Here is a 19,759-nt window from a genome sequence, read left to right on the forward strand (position 1 = left end):
GACCCGACCACCCACCTTAGCTTTCTACCATAATGCTTTTCTTCCATACTTCCCTATCAAGGGTCATGTCCTCAGTAAGCTGTAACCGCTCCATGTCACGTTTAATTACTTATTTCCAGTACTTCTTCGGTCTACCCTTCCCCCGCTTGAAACCATCCAAGGCCAACCTCTCACACCTACGAACAGGGGCATCCGTGCCCCTTCTCATCACATGACCAAACCATCTCAACCTCACTTCCCGCATTTTATCTTCCACCGACGCCACTCCCACATTTTTTTGAATAATCTTATTCCTAACCCTGTCAGCCCTCGTGAATCCATACATCCAACGCAACATCCTCATTTCCGCCGCCTTCAACTTTTGGACGTGAGAGTTCTTAATAGGCCAACACTTCGCCCCATACAACATAGCCGGCTGGATCGCAGCTTTATAGAATTTGCCTCTGAGCTTGAGGGCACCTTCTTATCGCATAAAATCCTTGAAGCAAGCTTCCATTTCATCCAACCTGCTCCAATACGGTGAGAGACATCCACATCAATCTCTCCACCCCCTGAATCATAGACCCAAGATACCTAAAACTATCCCTCTTACAAACCACCTGTGAATCTAACTTCACTACCTTCTCTTCCTCTCACCTCAAGTAACTAAACTTGCACTCCAAGTACTTTGTCTTGGTCCTACTCAATCTGAATCCTTTAGATTTCAGGGTTTGTCTCCAAACCTCCAACTTATCATTAACACCTCGACGCGACTCATCAATCAACACTACATCATCCACAAAAAGCATACACCAAGGCATCTCTCCTTGAATACTCTGCGTCAACACATCCATCACCAAGACGAATAAAAATGGACTAAGATTCGATCCCTGGTGCAACCCTGTCAAGACCGAAAAATGCTTAGAATCTCCTCCCACCATCTTTACTCGGGTCTTCGCCCCCTTATACATGTCCTTAATCGATCAAATGTACTCCACTGGTATCCCATTTGCCTCCAAGCGTCTCCAAAGAACCTCTCTAGGGACTTTGTTATACGCCTTCTCCAAGTCGATAAACACTATGTGAAGATCCCTCTTCCTCTCTCGATACTGCTCTACCAGCCTCCGCACAAGGTGAATTGCCTCCATCGTCGAGCGACCAGGAATAAATCCAAATTGATTCTCTGAAATAGACACTACCTTCCTCAACCTCCGTTCCACCACCCTCTCCCAAATCTTCATCGTGTGATTCAACAACTTAATACCGCGGTAGTTGTTATAACTCTGAAAGTCATGCTTGTTTTTATATAAAGGAATCATCGTGCTCCATCTACACGCCTCGATCATCTTAGCAGACTTGAAAATATTGTTAAACAAATTGGTGAGCCACCTCAACCCTGCCCTACTCATGAACTTCCAAAAGTCCATCGGAATCTCATCGGGCCCCGTCGCCTTGGCCCTTCGCATCTTGCGAATAGCCTCACATACCTCATCCACCCTAAAACGCCGACAAAAGTTGAAATCACGAGATTCCTCGGTGTGCTCCAACTCCCCTAACACAATGCCTCTACCCCCTCGTCATTCAAGAGCTTATGAAAATACGATTGCCACCTCTTCTTAATAAGCACGTCCTCCACCAACACTCTGTCATCCTCTCTCTTAATACACTTCACTTGGTCTAGATCCCGACCCTTACGCTCCCTAGCTTTAGCAAGCCTAAACAACCTCCTTTTCCCGCCTCTCCCCTCTAAGCCCAATAATTATTAATCATTATTTCCATTTAATGAATAGAGAGCAACTCTAAATTAATTACTCTCCTTATTTATAAGAATTATTAATCATTATTTTCATTTAATGAATAGAGAACAACTCTAAATTAATTACTCTCTTCATTGCTTTTTATTTGCTTCCTTCATTTTTCATGAATTAATTTGACTCAATTTCAAAGATAAATTAGATTAGATTGATTTAATTTTTTAAGATTAAAATCTAGATATTGAAAAACTATATGAGTTACAATTTTTCTTTTTTCAAATTGCTTAAGAAATACATTTTAAAATGTTTTTCAAAGTTTATATCATTCGATTCTTAAAAAAAAAAAAAGGAGCAAACAAAAAGAAATTAATGGAGTACCAACTAAAAATTATTTATAAAAATTACTATAAATTATTTTCTGTGTACTAAAAATACGAACTCTATATTTTTTCGTGCACCCGAAAATAGAACTATATGAAGTACTTTTATTACTAATGAAAAGAAATCGAGGGTAAGGATGAGGGAAAGAAATTGTGGGCCAATTTTGGAAAACAGTGAAGCTTAAAAAAAGAAAATAGAGAAGCTAATGGAAATCGAACTAACAATCACCATAACATCTTGACCCCCCTTAACTACTGAGCTAAGAATTTCAATTGTGACAAGGAGGTTCGTTTATACTACTATATATCTATATAACAAAATTTTAATCCTATATATACACTTTAATTTTCCGGTAAAGGAAGTTCGGGTGAACCCACTTCTATGCACCTAGCCTCCGCTCATGCTATCCTAATCTATATGTTGTAAAATCACACGCATTTTACATCATACTCCCTCAATTTTAACCTGATTGTCATTTTTTGACTTATCACGGAGTTTAAGAAATAAAAAAAAACTTTTGAATCTTCTAATAAAAAATTAAAGATACGTAAAACGTATTAAAATATCTTTTAATTTTGTGGTATTAAATATGTCATGTGAAAAGTTAATTAAAAAATTATCAAAAAAGAGACATACTTTCTAAAATGAACTAAAAAAATAAAACAAATAAATTAAAAAGAAGCAAGTAAATAATTTTTTTATTATTAAATTAAATCATCGGATTATAATCCCACATTGTAATTGCAATTTAACTTATTTGCGAACCAAACTACCCCTAAGTATGGTGCCCTCTTTGTTGAATGGTGCTATTAACATGCAGGTATGAGAAAAATAAAACACAGGCACCCACTCCATTTGCAGTGTCTAGTTAAGCAGCAAAAAGTGCTTAGGCCTAAGAGTAGGCTTCCCGCCAACCGTATCTCTCATCGTTCACCCTTCCCGCCTTTTGCCACCCAGCAATATATATATATATATATAGTGAACTTCATTCTTCTTCTTCTTTTTCTCATTCATTCCTTCCTTCCACTAATAGTGCTCAGTGCCACTCGGCATTTCTTTCTCGCCATTTTTACAAATGTCTTCTTCTCGCCGCGCCAGCAATGGCAGATCTCCCCTTGTCAATCAACAAAGCCAAATCACCTCTTTCTTCTCCAAAAAACTATCCTCTCCTTCCCCTTTCCCTCTTCTACCCAAACAAATCCAACACAAACCTAACCCTAACCCTAATACTATTCCTAAATCTACTACGAGTCCTTGTGCTAGTCCTACCACGCCTTCTCCTCTAAACGGAAAGCGGAAGATAGACGTCCCCCTTTCAGCCGTTGCAGACGTTAAGCAGTCATATGGACAAGAGGTAGTGGATAAAAGAGTGAAAGTTTACTGGCCATTGGATAAAGCTTGGTACGAAGGATGTGTCAAGTCTTTTGATAGTAAATCTGGTGAGCATTTGGTTAAGTATGATGATGGTGATGAGGAAATGATTGATTTAGCGGAAGAAAAAATTGAATGGGTTAAGGAGCCTGTGAGGAAGTTGAGACGGTTGCGGAGATTTTCCATGGGGGAAGCTGAGGAGGAGGAAGAGAAATTGGATGGCTTAGAGAGTGTTGAGGATGATTCTGAGGATGAAGATTGGGGAAAGAATGTTGATAAACAAGCGTCTGAAGGTGAGGATGTTTCCGAGGATATGGATTTGGAGATTGAGGAAGATGATGATGATGATGTAGTTGGACCTAAAAGGAGGAAAGGGAGTGGGAGTCAGGTGGCGGCGGCGAAGAAGCGGAAGACTGATGAAGCGGTGAAGTTAACTCCGAGTTTGAGTAAGAAGAGTAAGACTGCTGCAGATAAGAAGAGTTCTAATAGTAAAATGGACAATTCAGCTGTGACCGGAGTAAATGGGAAAGAGCCTGTTGCAACCAATGTGAATTGTAAGTGATTGAGCTTGCATTTTTTTTGTTCCAATTAAGTACAGTTTACTTGTTGAATACTCTAGAACATTTGGCGGTTATGGTGTTGTATTGTGATAATAACTGTCATATAAGTGTCCGCTTCCTATATTGCCGTGGTCTTGCTATGAATTTATATTTGTTTTTTCTTTCACATGAGCATATTAAACTGTGAGTATGTTATCCTAAGTATGTATGCCTTATTATGACTCCTTGATTTTGTATCGAGAAAAAATTGTTTGCTTTGATGCATTCTAGTAATTAAATGTTTCACAATTAGGAAACTAAATTTATTGTTAAAAGCTCGATTTACCAAGAAAATCGACCTGCTCTTACTAAAGATCCTCATTTTTGCGAGGAAAGTGTAAAATGGTTCGAACAAGCCAAATAGGAAACATCCTAGAAGGGGAAGATTGGAAATGAGAGAAAACTTCCATATATCAAAAAAATGGGGGAGCTTGTCCTTAATGCTGTGAGTTGTTGAAGGTAGTCAGCATGTCCTTAAAGCTGAAGAACACAACTTTACCAATGTTCCAAAAAAATAAATGAAGGGGGGAAATCTGAACTATATTTTGATGGTTGGATCCAAATGAAAATGTGGACTTGTAGTAAGAGGGGAACGAGGTTGCCTAATTCGGCATAGCTTTTAATTTTGCAGTTTGTTACCGTATTTGTTTAAAATTTCTTCCCTAGGTGTTAGGGTTGACAAGAAAAAATTGAGGCTTAAATGTTATAGAAATAAAATTGAAGCGGCTCTGTTGCCTTGCAGGTGCCAAGGAATCCAACAATGACAAAGTACTGCTGTGTGGTGCAGCAGATAGATTTGGACAACGTGAAGCAGAGAAATTCCCTTTCCTTGGGAAGTAAGTACTCTTGTAACATCTATTCACTGTTTGTTGTCTTTTATTTCATCTAGGTGGAGATGGGTGATATTTTACCATTTTGTTTGTTATGAACTTTTTTTCTGATTTTTTTCTTGTACTGAAACAGAGATAGAAAGGATGCAAGTAGGAGGTCCCCAGGGGATGCCAATTATGATCCAAGGACTCTCTACCTACCTCCTAGTTTTTTAAAAGGTTTAACTGGTGGTCAGGTAATTGGATTCTCCTGGTTAGATATCTTTGGAATTATTTTCCCTATCAGAATGAGAGCTTAAATGGAGTAATTGTTGCTCAGAGACAATGGTGGGAGTTCAAGTCGAAGCACATGGATAAAGTTCTGTTTTTTAAGGTAATGATAGTGGCAGCATATTGAAGGCTCAATCTTTTAGCCAATGAAGGTGTATTGCAGCCTTTTCATCTCTTCTTCTTCAACTTGGCCTTTCGAAGATGATTTTAATTATCCCGTGATTTATGAATCAGATGGGGAAATTCTATGAGCTCTATGAGATGGATGCACATGTTGGAGCCCAGGAACTTCATTTGCAATATATGAAGGTAACTTGAGTCTATGCACCCAAAAATAGAAAAATCAAAGAGAACAAAGGATAAAAACAATTTAGTCATCAACATGTGAAGATATGCCTAAAAGAGCGGGAAGAAATGGGGTCCCAGCATGCATCTTTTATACTTCACTTTTACTTTTCCCTGCCCAGGAAGGGAGTGGTCTATACTCTGTATCACATTGTGAGTAAATTGCATGTTTCTGCTTTAAGGTTGAACCTTCTCGGTTTCTCCTTGCAATAGGATGTTCCAATTTCACCCTTAAGTTTCTGTGCATCTTGAATTGAAGTTATAGCTGACTGTTGCCTGTATCTCCAGGGAGAGCAACCACATTGTGGATTTCCAGAAAAGAACTTCTCAATGAATGTAGAGAAGTTGGCTCGGAAGGTTGTAATTGCTAGTTGCTCAATGTTCAGTATCTGTGTTATGTTTCTGATGTTAGTTAGACTGCCTTGTCTTTTCATGGCAGTGTTCTTACTGTGAGTTGTTTTGATGGAGCAGGGTTATAGGGTTCTTGTGGTTGAGCAAACAGAGACACCTGAACAGCTCGAGAATCGTCGAAGAGAGAATGGATCTAGAGATAAGGTCATCATTGTGATACATTATCCTGATAAAAAAACATTGTGCTACATGAGATTACAGCAGTCATAGTGATAACAATTTTACTTTCTTCTCAGTTCTTTCTGTAGCTGACACAGCATACCTTTTCCAGGTTGTCAGACGGGAAATATGTGCAGTGGTCTCTAAAGGAACATTAACTGAGGGAGAAATGCTTGCGGCAAACCCTGATGCTTCATATTTGATGGCAGTGACCGAAAACTCTCAAACTGCTGCATTCCGACAGGAGAAGCATACCTATGGTGTCTGTGTGGTGGATATTACCACAAGCAAGATTATTATTGGACAGGTACTGGAAAAATAGCTTAAGAAATTTATTAGCTTTATTGGTAAAAAATTGAGTCATTTTGTTGCTAGGCATGTGTAGTTTGCAGGCAGTCTGATTCTAAAAGGTTGCTTTCTATGGGTGATAGTTTCCCGTGAATGTTCTCTCTGAATGCAGTTTGATTAACTTCATGAGAATGTTCACTAGGACCTGAATTAGTTTTGATTAACCTTCCCATATAGTGATGTGTGCGCTTCACAAGCTAAGGGCATATAACTGGCTAATCAATCATATCGACAGGTTGAAAAATTCAAGTGTCAACAGTATTAATAATGAGCTCAAACCATGTTTCTTGAATAATTGAAAGTAAGAGCACAAAGAAAACTTGATGTCATATTTATTAATTCTGCAAATATTTGGCAATTTCTTGTCATATTCAGTTCACTTAATTAAACAGAGGTTTCTTTTATATCTTTGTTTCCAAGTTCCAACAGTGAATGTTGATATTCTCCGGCCAACTTGGCACCTTTTCCATCTCTGGTTTCTGCATTAGTTGACATCACTTTTTCATCGTTTAGGTACGCACACATATGTATCAGTTCTGCTTCCTGGATTTTCCATCTTTCATAACCTCATTAATTTGTTTCTCTTTCCTTTCCTCAAAGCTCTCCCACTCGTAACCCCAACTTACACTATTTAGGTTTCTAGCATAAGCATCGCCGTTTTCCGTATTTACATTATCAATGATGTCTAAAATTCTTCTGTGTTGACAACTCGTTAATTTAATGTAGTTATCTGCTTGTTTGGAAGCAACTTGTTTTGTTTAGTTACGAAAGTAAGTGCAAGAACAGTCAAGAGTAGTATGTGCGGGGTGATTAGGTCTTCCATAGCTGTTCTTTCTGCTTGTTTACTGTCTAAAATCTTTTCTGGGGTTCTCTGTTGCCAGTTGTTTGAAGGACGCTTGGTACAACAGAGCTTCTAAATTTGTTATCTAAAAGATATAATTTTATAAGGAGCGTTGTCATCACCCTGTACTCTTTTCGATCTCTATATTGGTTAATCTTCATTTACTGAAATGAAATGTTAGTAATTTGATGTATTTCTTTAACAGTTTGAGGATGATTCAGATTGTAGTGCCTTGTGTTGTCTACTTTCTGAGTTAAGACCGGTGGAAATAATAAAGCCAGCAAAATTGCTTAGTCACGAGACTGAGAGAGTGCTGCTGCGGCACACGCGAAATTCGCTGGTGAATGAGTTGATTCCTCTTTCTGAATTTTGGGATGCTGAGAGAACGATTTCTGGGGTGAAGGGAATATATAGGAACCTGAGCTCTTCACTTCTGTCATCATCTCCAAATGAAATGGGATCACATGAAAGCACTACCTCTGAGGAAGATGGTGAAAGTAACTTTCTACCAGATGTTTTATGTGAGCTTATAAATCTTGGTGGGAATGGGAGTTATGCACTCTCAGCACTCGGAGGAGCTCTATACTACTTGAAGCAAGCTTTTCTGGATGGATCCCTGCTCAAATTTGCGAAATTTGAACTACTTCCCCTTTCTGGTTTTTGTGATAGTACTCGAAAACAGAATATGGTTCTTGATGCAGCTGCACTGGAGAATCTTGAGATATTTGAGAACAGTCGAAATGGAGATTCTTCAGGGTATATTTAGCTTAATTGCATTTAGTTGATTATATTGTCTTCAAACTTAGAGGTGATTCATTCGTTAATGTAGGACATTATATGCTCAAATCAACCATTGTATCACTGCGTTTGGAAAAAGGATGCTCAGATCATGGCTTGCAAGACCCTTATATAATCCAGAATCTATTATAGAACGTCAGGATGCTGTAGCTGGATTAAAGGTACATTCAGGTTCCTACAGTTCCGCGTTTGTGTTGTTGATGGAGAACTTATGCACTTTTTGATTTGTGGCCTTTTGCTTGCGGCATTATTTAAATCCTTTTGGCATGGGAGGGTAAGAAATGTTAATCTATCTATCTATCAGGTAGGTACTTTCTAAAGGTTGGATTTTTGTAATAAAAAAAGTTTCACGAGAATCAGACTGGCCTGAATTTGCTTGTCCTTTTGGCTGCCAACTTTATTTTTCCTCTTTATAATTTGCCGCTGCATATATTGTGGTAGCTTCTAAATGGAGCTGCTACGACAAATGAGATGGTATAATATGCTCAATGTTTTCTCTAGGTGCTCAATCTACCTTTTGTTCTTGAGTTTAGAAAAGAGTTATCAAGGCTTCCTGATATGGAACGATTGCTTGCCCGCCTCTTTGGGAGCAGGTAAAGTTTGACAATTCTCAGATTCAACAATCTTTTTTCCTTACAAGTTCTTTTGTAGTCATTGCTCAAGCATTTTTCTCTTTAATTTGCATTAATGCAGTGAAGCAAATGGAAGAAATGCAAATAAAGTGACGTTATATGAGGATGCAGCAAAGAAACAACTGCAAGAGTTCATATCAGCTTTACGTGGATGTGAATCAATGGTGCATGCATGCTCTTCACTTGGAATGATCTTGGGAAACACAGACTCAGTGCTACTACATCATCTATTAACACCCGGTACTATTCAAATTGAATTATTCAATCATGCTGCAAATTCTGGTGGTATCTGATGTATTAATTGGATTTATAGGCAAAGGTCTTCCAGACGTAGATTCAGTTCTCAAGCATTTCAAGGATGCTTTTGATTGGGTGGAAGCAAATAACTCGGGTCGTATTATACCTCATGAAGGGGTTGATGAGGAATATGATGCTGCATGTAAACAAGTTCAGGAGGTTGAACTTAAATTGACCAAGCACCTGAAGGAACAGAGGAAACTGCTTGGAGACTCATCTGTAAGAACATAATTTATATATATCCTATTGTGCATCAGGAGGTTATCCAGATCCACGTCACATATTTGTGAATGTTGCAGATAGATTACGTGACAATAGGAAAAGATGCATATCTTTTGGAAGTACCAGAAAGTTTGTGCAGGAGCATTCCAAAGGAGTATGAATTACAGTCATCGAAAAAGGTTAGTAGGCGTACTTCTACTTGGACAGTGCTGAACATACCTGTGGTCGGAAATGGTGTTCAATAGATGTCTTGCTATGTGACGTCAAAGTTTAGCTATTCCTAATGAGATTTAGAAAGTCCAAAGCTGGTTCCGTAGTTGCATGCAGTGCCTGTTGTTATTAAAATGATGCTCGAGTCGACATAGATGATAGTTTCAAAACCATTTTGTAGAAGATGCTAATTTAAATAAATTGCTTAGCGCCTCAGCCATGCTCTTAATTCTATTGACCTGTGCATCCATGCAGTGATGCTGCAGCTTAACAACAATTAATTGCAGTGTTTGTAGTTTGTTTGTGAGTTATATTATCCCTCCTTACAAACATAGGAGATACGCGATGAATTATCTCCTTTTGTGCGGTTATCTATATATGGTTGGATGAGGAGCATGATGTAAAGCTGTAATAGTAGCAGTGTTATCAAAAGCACAAAAGAGCTCTAAAGGCCCGTTGGGGCTGTAAGCACAAATTAAGTGTGGCTTCAATGAAAATGGAGAGAAAAATACAAATATGTATATTCAGCCCGAGACAAATAACAATAAGCATAAATAAATATAGACAAAGGAATTGAAAAAAAAAACTACGATAAAGTGAAAATGTTACCTGTCTCTTCAGGAATGCTCACTGACAAGAAAAAGTATGTCCATACTAGATTTAAACAAGTAGATCACCACCGAGTAGTAGATTAGTTCCCTGGTTTGTTGGTTAGCAGTAGCTGTTCACCTGCTTTGGTTTTAGAAGTACTGCAACTGTTTTAATAGGTTATAGAACTAATATTTCCAGCCAGGTGCCTTTACCGATCTTCTATTTTCCCTTCAGGGCTATTTCAGGTACTGGAATCCAGCCTTAAAGAAATTAATTGGAGAGCTCTCACAAGCTGATTCCGAGAAGGAATCTAAGCTAAAAAGCATTTTGCGGAGGTTGATAGGACGTTTTTGTGAACATCATAATAAGTGGAGAGAATTAGTTAGTACCACTGCAGGTATTGTTGACCCTTAATTTGGACATGGAATCAGATATTGCCCTTAAGTCTCTCTGTTCCTCCTCTATTTCTTTACCTATTTTGGAGCATAATATCTATAGTGCTTAATGGTGAATCTAGTTCAAGTTTTTCTGGGAAAAAAATCTTACTTTCTTATGGTGGAAAAAAGAAAAGATCATTTTCCGGTTCTCAGTTTTTCCTGCTGACCTTTGGGCAACTACATGGGGTTCTATGGAAGTTACCTATGTTCCTTTTATGCATAATTGATAATACTCTTTTCCTTAAGAAAATTGGAGCTGGGAAACTTATGCATTGTCCTATAGTAGCTTGGTCAGTCTGTCCACTCAATAAAAGCACTCATCTCCACCTGAACAGTGTTACTAGGAACATAAAAAAAACTCTAAAAAGGTGCAAAATGAAGTCTCTCTTTGTTTTGTGTCTCTTCTATATATGCATATAGTGTATCCGAAATAAAAAGAAGGGATAAAAGGTGTTGGTTTTTTGAGGGTAAAAAGGGTGATTCTTTTTATATCAATTACTCTCTCTTAATTTTATTAGATTTTTGTAAAGCAGCAGTTGCCACTAGGTGGGAATATACTGGGTTTGTTGTTGTTGTTTAGCAGTAGCTAGAAGGGCATCGGCTTTCCAGAAAAGAGAAAAGGTCTCTGTGTTATAACAAACTCGGAGGGAGGTCCCCTAATTTGTAGCAATTTCTAAGTTTTTTTAAAAATTTGATTCTATGCTTGTTTGTCTTCAAATTAGTGTAAATCTGGAAGTTAGTCACACTGTCCAAGCCTATTTCCAGTAAAGAGCATTGTGTTGAACATAACTATTTTCTCTTGCTTTAGAAAGAGCTTTTTGCTCATGAACTTTGATTCACGAGCATATGCTATATTATCTGATATAAAACAAAAGAAGCTTAATGAAATAAATTGAGCATCTTTTACATAAAAATGTGATGTTATCTCTTGCAGAATTGGATGTTTTAATCAGTTTATCAATTGCAAGCGATTATTATGAGGGACCAACATGTCGTCCAAATATCAAGTCAGTGCCAAGTCAAGATGATGTGCCAGTTCTTCTTGCTGAAAATTTAGGACATCCTGTTCTTCGAAGTGATTCTCTAGATAAGGGAACCTTTGTTTCCAACAATGTTTCACTTAGCGGTCCTCCAAATGCCAGCTTTATCCTTCTCACTGGTCCTAACATGGGAGGGAAATCAACTCTTTTACGCCAAGTCTGCATGGCTGTAATATTGGCCCAGGTGAGTTGTGTCCAGAGAAAATTCGGGTTTTTCTCATAGTTTGATGGCTAAAAGCTCTTGGTGCTTCTTAGGTAGGTGCTGATGTACCAGCATCATCGTTTGACTTATCACCTGTTGATCGTATATTTGTAAGAATGGGGGCCAAAGATCATATTATGGCAGGCCAGAGTACATTCTTGACAGAACTCTTGGAAACTGCTTCAATGCTGGTGAGATTTTATTATTTCTAAAAGCTGTTATCAATTTATTGCTCGACTGCCATCTGATTTTGCTAGATATAATACCATTTGCCTGAGAGTGAGAGAGAGAGAATTATCTACGCACAAATAATAATCAAGTTATATTATGGTATCTGCTTAGATGGCCTTCAGACGTGGATGTTATTAAGAGCAAAATGAGGTTGATATTAGTTTCAAGTAAAAGGCTGTTATCAATCAACTGCTTGACTACCATTCAGTTTTGTTAGTTATAATACTATTTAATTTGGATTGAAGGAGAGAGAATTATGTAAAATGAATTAAAATTGACTTATATTTTAGTGTTTGCTATGGTGGCCTTGGACATGGTTGCTATCAAAGCAAAATGGAGAGCTCATAATTGGGTTGTTGATATTAGTTCCACACTCGTCTCGATGAAGTGCTCTGAACATTTGTTTTGCTTTGACCAATTATCAATATTTGCAGTCTTCGGCAAGCCGTAATTCACTTGTCGCACTGGATGAACTTGGTCGCGGTACATCTACTTCTGATGGACAAGCAATAGCGTATGTGCCAATTATACAAAAAAAATTACATGTTTATTTGTTATATTTTGGATTTTATCGACTTTATTTGCTCATCACTTTTCACCTAAAATCATTATGTTTCTTATGTTTTCTGGCCCTGTTGGCAGTGAGTCGGTTCTCGAGCACTTTGTCCACAAGGTGCAATGTAGAGGAATGTTTTCTACCCACTATCATCGATTATCTACCGACTATCAGAAAGACTCCAGGGTACTTTCTTCGATCTTTCACTTCCTTTCAATTGCCATATTTAATATGCATTACTTCAGGGATCACGCATTTGGACTGAACATTTTAATCCAATAGCTAGCAGCATATTTGATTCAGACAGCTAATAATCTGATGCTTTTGGGTGATACTCATTAGTTTTGATTTCAACAATCAGGCTGCTAAAGTTGATGCTCAGTAGCTGACTTATTTGGAATACTGTTTCTTTGGTTGCGCAGGTCTCGCTGTGCCATATGGCATGTCAAATTGGGAAAGGGTCCGGAGGTCTTGAGGAAGTTACTTTTCTTTACAGGTTGACACCAGGTGCATGCCCTAAAAGTTATGGTGTCAATGTTGCACGGCTTGCTGGTATGTCTGTTAACTTTTTTCTACTGCGTCTTGAAGCCTTGCTTTGTGTTGCTTTCATTCCACCTCATAGAGTTTCAGGGGATTCGTCTCTCTTTTGTGGTCCAATGGGGGTTGTTTTGGGTTGAGAGGCAACTTTAGTCTATGAAATTGGGTCTACTTATTTCAGTTTTAGCATGTTAAGCCACATTCTTTAATCTCCACTCTTTTCAGGACTTCCTGATGATGTGCTTCAGAGAGCTGCTGCAAAATCTGAAGAGCTTGAGATTTATGGCCACAATAATCAATCTCAAGAAAACTATTCTGAGAGTTTGACAGGGAAGACAGCAAAACTGCTCCAAAAATTGATAAATTTGGTTGTACATAATAAATGTGACGGCAACAAGGGTGTGGTTCTTGGTGAGTTAAGTGGATTGCAGAACAGAGCAAGAATACTCCTTGAACAAAGATCATATGCAGAGCGCCCAAGCGCTTTTTAGGCCAGTTCAGTTCTGATATCCATTGGTCCAAATTGAAAAAAACAATCTTAATGTACAGCGCCCTATACGTGCATTCTTACTCCCTAGAGTATTTCTGGAGGGCTCCGCAACTATTTTCAGTTGCCAATTTTGTATAGAAACATGCTCTGGCGACTTCAGCTCGTTGATTAAGGTTTGATATTATGTTTTTTACACTAAGAAATGATGTTACTGTGGCCAAGTTTATTTTCTCCTTTTATCCCAAGTTTTCACCACATGGATGTATCGTAAATAGTCAAATATAGTAGTAATTGGCATAGGGGCATGGAGAAGGGTTAGGTTGTCTCTATACAGTATGTAGTTCCCTATAATAATTTAATCAAAACAACCTAGTTTGTTGGCAATATCTAACTGTTTTAGAAAGTTGGCTTCTCTTCCAAATGACTTGGATCCCGAGAATAGTTTGGTCACGGTCGTTGGCCTAACTGAAATATAGAAGTATTTCCCTTTCGTGCATGTCTTTGTTAGTAATAACCTAATATAAGTAGTAGACTAATAGTAGTAAGTAGGGAGTAGTTGTTTGTTAAAAGAAGCATTGTTTGTTAAAAGAAGCAATGTAATTGTATTACTATAATCATGTAACTGCCATGGAATCTTTTTAGTGAAGCTTTTAATTATTCTCCACGTGTATGAAGAAGAATTTGATAAGCATCAGTAGGATGCTTAGAAAATTAGAAATACAAATTACACAGTTAATGAAAAAGAATATGCAAATTGGACGCTTGTATTAGTTGTCTTGGTCAGAGTTGGATAGCCTGTCTTCTGAATCCTGAAAAAAGAAAGAAACAAAATAGTTAGATTGTATTGATGGAACGAAGCTAACAAACAGGTTGAAAATGATTGAATTGACAAATATAAAGAAATAAGATTACCAGATAATGATGTCTAATGATAATCTGAATTCTCGAGATTAAAAGGAGTATAATGTACATAGGCAAGAGTATTCCAGTGGCTTTTATAATAATCAGCTGCAAATAATAGGGCAAATAAGGTTGTTAAATACTAGTAGTTGTTAGGGAAGTCAAGTTGGTACCAAATTATTAATCTATAGTTAATAACATCAGAATCAAAAAGTTGGTTCACTTACTGTAGGAAGTGTAAAGGGGTAATTTCTTGCTCCTCCATTGAGCACCTCTAACAAATGTCTCATCATAAGCAGAATTGTGAACTGCCAAATTAAATTAATACCAGAGTGTTAAATAGCTAACACGTTAAACTGCCAAAGTAAATCAAAGAAATATCCATGGATATTAATTAATACCATATTAATAATCAATCAATTAATTAGATAATGACGTTAATTAATATCCACGTAGGATCACAAACTAGTGCATAATGCACAAGGCCATGTGAAGATAACCAAAATTGGCTGTTTTAGGTTGATGTTTTCGGGTGCAAATCGATAAAGTACAAGTGAATAACTTGAATGTTGGTTTAATTTCCATAATTAAATATCAACCACATGTGTTATTCGAGTTGTCAATAAATGGTGGGTTACGTTTCTAAAAACACAACTAAACTTAATGGTCAATATTTCCCATCTTTAACCATTTAAGGTTGTTCAGTTCAACTTTCTTCATTTCGTCATTAGGTATGTACAACAAAAAGACTAAGCAAAACTGAAATATTAATGAAATAGTAACTACTTACGTCTTAATCCCAAATAAGTTGAAGTAAAATTTTCGTGCGAGTGCTTACAATGAGAGCAATAGTTCGACAAAAAGAGGCACTTCTATCGGCAGCTTGTGAGCATTCAGAATACTGACTCCGCCTCACCAACATTTCTCTTTCTTCTTCTGAATCTGATTCCACTCTCTCCCTTCCATTTTCTACATCTGCTTCTACACTTCCTCTGTACACCGTAATGGAAAAATATTTATACAATCAGATAACTTATAAAATAGTTATAAATAAATTTCTTAACGACGCAACCACAGTTTTATGTTGTTAATGCATGTAACATAAATCCATTAACTAGCAAGTGCGGTTAGTAATAGTCATTTAAATATACCCCTCGTGTAAGTAAACTAGTAAGACTACTTTATTGTAATTTAATATATCTAATATCGGAGAAAACAATATTAAGACATGTATGTATCACGTATGAACTGTCAATCAATGGAGACAAATGCAATATCTTAAACACAAAAAAAGAAAATAAAAAGTTTGTCTAAAATTGTAATGGTGCCAAATAAAAAGGATCGTTTTGTTCTTTTAATTGAAAAAACCAAACAGAAGATTGGTGGAAATACCTAATAATTGCAGCTGTATTATGATCAACCAAGTGGACCTTTTTAGGAGGTGGAGCCGTGTATGCAGGTTCAAATTTCTGCAACGTTAAAAATATCATCATTGTTTTTTTACATACAAAGTACGTTAAAAAAAAAAACACTTTCGATATATGCAGAGTTCGTGAAAAGACCAAACGAAGAAACACTTAATTTGGTCAGCAACTTTAAAAGAGTGGATTCAACTTTCTGCAACGTTAACAATGTCATCATTTTTATACCATTAATCACATACAGAGTACATCACAGAAACGTTTAATTTAGTCAGAATCTTTAAAAGGGGAATACATTTAAAAGTAGTGATGAGAATTTTTAACTACTATATGATTTTACATGTGGCATAAAATTAGTTAATCTCTTTAAAATTAATGCATGAACAGTCAAAATCGAAATTGGATTAAAAAAGATGAATAGAAAATTGGGTGGCTTAAATTGTACGTTGAGGAATAAGCAAGCAGTCAAGAAGTAGATAAGTATTAGACGATTGAGATAATATCTCTAATATATGTCATTTTCTATAATATTAAAAATAATTGTTGCTTTCATATTTGAATTATCTATCGTCTCTGGCCTTCATTTTCTCTAAAATTTGCTGGCGTTATATTTTATGTGACACTGTTATTAACTATGCAAGAGCTATAATATTTTGACACAATTTTTAAACATATAAATTTTGCCCAAGTACATATTGAATATTCACTAATTTAATCCTCCTAATCCAAAAACCTTAGCATAAAATGGCACAGGGGAAAAAACAGAGGAAGGAAAAAATGATGAATTATTTGGATACTAAATGCTCTCCACCTTCGACTCTTAAATTATGACTTCGAAATCATTAAAGGAGCAAAAAAAAAGGTGGAAGCTCTCTGTAAAGATAAAGAATAAATAAATAATTAAGATACGAGGTAAAAAAAAAAAAAAAAGAAAAACAAGAAAAATGGTTTCGGATTAATTACAAGAAGAAGATAATATTTGTTGTATACGGAAATAGTACAAATTTACTAATTTCATTTCTTGAAATTTGAATGATCAAAAAAAAGAAGAAAAATTTCGCACCTGTAAACAAATTTCACAGATTGTATTTCCCTTTTCATTACACCATCTTTGAATACAATCCCTGTGCGCATACTGTAAAAAAAACAAAAAAAAACAAAAAACAAAATATATGATCACTAAAAATATAAAATAAAAAACGTCATCACCAAAAAGATTAAATTAACAGTAGTAATTACCTTTACAGTTCCAGAACATGCACATGGAGCTTCTAAGTTTTTACAACTTTCAAATTCTTCATCATGACAAATCCTACATAAATATGTTGAAGAAGAAGTAGAGAAGAATTCATAATCATCCACATATATTATCACTTCTCCCATCTGCCTTTTGCTTTTCATAAATATTTTTCTCTTCAAAAAAAAGAAAAAGAAAATGAAAATTTCCTTCAATTTTACTTGATGTTTTTTTTTTTTTTTTGTTCTTTCCTTCTTTTCTCTGTTTTCTTCGTTTCTTGGAGTCTTCAGAGTTTATAAATATATACCCGAGAAGATGGTGTGTGAAATTCCAAAAGTACCCTCGTTCGGAATTTTCAAATGAATCTAACTCATAGGTACAAGGTGGACATAATGAATACGCGCTTAAAAGTAATTAAATTAAATCTTTTAGGATCTTCCAAAATTATAAAAAGAAAATATAATATATATTAAACAAATTAGACCATCTTTTTTCCATTTTCCACCTCTATGATTAAGCAATTATCCATCATGGATGAAGATTCTTTATATTCTTTTTGTGCCTATTCAGCTACGATTTCAATTGTCAAATCATATTAACGGATATATAGGAATAGTTTTTCATTTTTATAATGTTTACAAATTAATTTAATTTCTATTTAGGGCATAATTCGAGCTGCCTAGATTCAATTTGAGCTAACTAACGTTAGTAGTAGGTGTACTGCCTTTTATTCAAATTTTATTTTATATATGTAGATGTCTATATTTTTATTTATCGATTTAAATATGGTATAAGATGGAACAGATTGTTGATCAGTCAATAATTCACATATTTAACAAATGAAAATAATAAAAATGAGGTTGATTAGATGGATGTGTGCGCAAATTAGGAGAGACACTTGTTAGGATATGTGGGAAGTAAGACTGATATGGCTGGGCAACATGTGAAAAGGAGGAATGCAAATGCCTATATGAGGAAGTGCAAGAGTTCGACCTAAGGAGAGGTATAGGGTAAGTCGACCCGATAGGATAAACCACATTTTCAGCTCATCAAGGATAATAATCCTAAATAGGAGAACACGATGGTCAAGTATTAGGAATAAAAGTTAGTCGGAACTCTGAGAATTTTCTTTCTTAATTAGGTGAGGGAAATGATTATAGTTTAGAACGTTTTATTTGCTCTCTCATTCATACCGGTACTATTAATATTATTTTACCATTACCTTATTTCTTACAATTGTTTCTTTTGCATTGGTTATCTTTACTATTTTTGGCGCTCAATATTTTTTGTTTCTTTGATATTTTATCTCAACCTTTTTACTTGTGTTTTTTTGTTTCTTTGAATCTGTCTTGTAAAATCTTTTTTTTTTTTGAATTGAGAATTTATTAAAAACAATATATCTCTATCCCAAAAAGATAAATCTATATGATTTGCATACATCTCATCCTCTCGATATCCCATTCGTAGAATCACATTGTGTTATTATCGTTGTGAAGTCTTGAATCAGAATCTATTTTGATAGAAAACAACTTAGATGAGTAACTAAGCATAGATAAAAGCGATCATTAATATTGTTTAGCTTAAGAAGGAGAAAATTAAAGTTAGTTTACCCACTTTAAAGCATTATATCTTTGCCAGAAACTAACTTACCAACCCTCCTTCTCCCTCACTCCTTCCTATAACCGACATAAATTAAACATTTCTTTTAATGATGAAATTAAGGATAAGAAGAAAATATTAAGTTTATCTATTTGTTCAATACAAGTAATATTCAATGAATTAAGTTTTATTCATTCATTAATTATGTAAGTAAATTTTCAAATGCTCCACGTATACTTTCTTTTTGGTCAGTCTATCAATTCTTTTTTTTTTTTCGGTAAAGTCTATCAATTCTTATTCAATGTAAATGCGTACATATAATTAGTTTTTCAACAAATTATTAATGGAAAAAAACATTAATTCTTACTTGCTATAGAAAACCTCGACATGTGAAACACAAAGAATTTGTTGTTTACTTGAATCGAAAAACATAAGAAAAAGCTTAAGAGGGTCCAAGTCCTATGTTTTTTCTTATACATATTTTATTTCAGGGTCAAATTAAAATTTTCAGTGAAGAATTTAAAATATAAAGAGATAAACATACCAATAAAAAAAATATAATATTTATATATTATATATATACGTATCAAATATTTTAATGTTACATATATATTATATTTTTTTGACCCTTTGTCCAATGGCTCTGCCCGATTTGTACGGGGCAAATTAAGGGTGTAACTAACTACATACAAAAATACGTTAACTGAAAATCTTACTAGTTCAGGTGATTGAGTCTCTAAATTTTTATTTTATTGGTGAAGATTTAACTCGTCACCTTATATTCTTCTTTTCTATTTCTATTTCTCCTTTTTCTATCCCCTTTTCAAAAAACAGAAAAAGAGTTAAGTGTGCAATTAAATAAAAACTCGAGGGTATTAATGTTATCAAAGATAAAATTTAATTTAAAAGGGAAAGAATTATGCATTATTTATCATTTTTTTAATTATTATATAGACTAGAAACTAGAGTCCCAAAGAGTTTAGTACTCCACTCCGTCTGTTTAAAAAAGAGTGACTTGACTTGACACAAAATTTAAGAAAATAACGGAGATTTTAAATCTTGTGATCTTCA

The 19,759-nt window shown here is 35.5% G+C and overlaps 2 protein-coding genes across 2 annotated transcripts; one reads left to right on the top strand and one right to left on the bottom strand.

Moving 5' to 3' along the window:
• The first annotated feature begins 2,905 nt into the window (after nucleotides 1–2,905).
• LOC124888260 (DNA mismatch repair protein MSH6) lies at nucleotides 2,906–13,917 on the top strand. Its single transcript, XM_047398664.1, has 21 exons — nucleotides 2,906–4,039; nucleotides 4,827–4,920; nucleotides 5,048–5,150; nucleotides 5,234–5,287; nucleotides 5,419–5,493; nucleotides 5,818–5,886; nucleotides 6,001–6,084; nucleotides 6,212–6,406; nucleotides 7,494–8,044; nucleotides 8,118–8,247; nucleotides 8,588–8,679; nucleotides 8,780–8,958; nucleotides 9,032–9,234; nucleotides 9,315–9,416; nucleotides 10,273–10,435; nucleotides 11,410–11,699; nucleotides 11,771–11,908; nucleotides 12,383–12,462; nucleotides 12,591–12,690; nucleotides 12,927–13,056; nucleotides 13,267–13,917. The coding sequence occupies exons 1-21, from the start codon at nucleotides 3,190–3,192 to the stop codon at nucleotides 13,530–13,532; spliced, it is 3,948 nt and encodes a 1,315-aa protein (XP_047254620.1). The 5' UTR covers nucleotides 2,906–3,189; the 3' UTR covers nucleotides 13,533–13,917.
• Nucleotides 13,918–14,109: 192 nt separating this feature from the next.
• Nucleotides 14,110–17,364, bottom strand: LOC107853570 (E3 ubiquitin-protein ligase MARCHF8). The gene is made up of 7 exons (XM_016698558.2): nucleotides 17,092–17,364; nucleotides 16,916–16,987; nucleotides 15,824–15,900; nucleotides 15,270–15,423; nucleotides 14,659–14,739; nucleotides 14,444–14,539; nucleotides 14,110–14,340 (listed from the first exon to the last, which is right to left on the bottom strand). Exons 1-7 carry the CDS (start codon nucleotides 17,251–17,253, stop codon nucleotides 14,299–14,301), a joined length of 684 nt encoding a protein of 227 aa, XP_016554044.1. The 5' UTR covers nucleotides 17,254–17,364; the 3' UTR covers nucleotides 14,110–14,298.
• Between the last annotated feature and the right edge of the window lie 2,395 nt (nucleotides 17,365–19,759).

Source organism: Capsicum annuum, chromosome 1 (assembly GCF_002878395.1).
Source record: "Capsicum annuum cultivar UCD-10X-F1 chromosome 1, UCD10Xv1.1, whole genome shotgun sequence".
Taxonomy (NCBI): Eukaryota; Viridiplantae; Streptophyta; class Magnoliopsida; order Solanales; family Solanaceae; genus Capsicum; species Capsicum annuum.

Excerpts from the sequence above, each read along its gene's own strand:
- LOC124888260 (XM_047398664.1), top strand. The coding sequence starts at position 3,190 with ATGTCTTCTTCTCGCCGCGCCAGCAATGGCAGATCTCCCCTTGTCAAT. Across the intron at positions 8,248-8,587 it reads ATGCTGTAGCTGGATTAAAG|GTGCTCAATCTACCTTTTGT; the intron begins GTACATTCAGGT and ends TGTTTTCTCTAG. Across the intron at positions 12,691-12,926 it reads ACTATCAGAAAGACTCCAGG|GTCTCGCTGTGCCATATGGC; the intron begins GTACTTTCTTCG and ends TTGGTTGCGCAG.
- LOC107853570 (XM_016698558.2), bottom strand. The coding sequence starts at position 17,253 with ATGAAAAGCAAAAGGCAGATGGGAGAAGTGATAATATATGTGGATGAT. Across the intron at positions 15,901-16,915 it reads TCTGTGAAATTTGTTTACAG|AAATTTGAACCTGCATACAC; the intron begins GTGCGAAATTTT and ends TTAACGTTGCAG. Across the intron at positions 14,540-14,658 it reads ACCCCTTTACACTTCCTACA|CTGATTATTATAAAAGCCAC; the intron begins GTAAGTGAACCA and ends TATTATTTGCAG.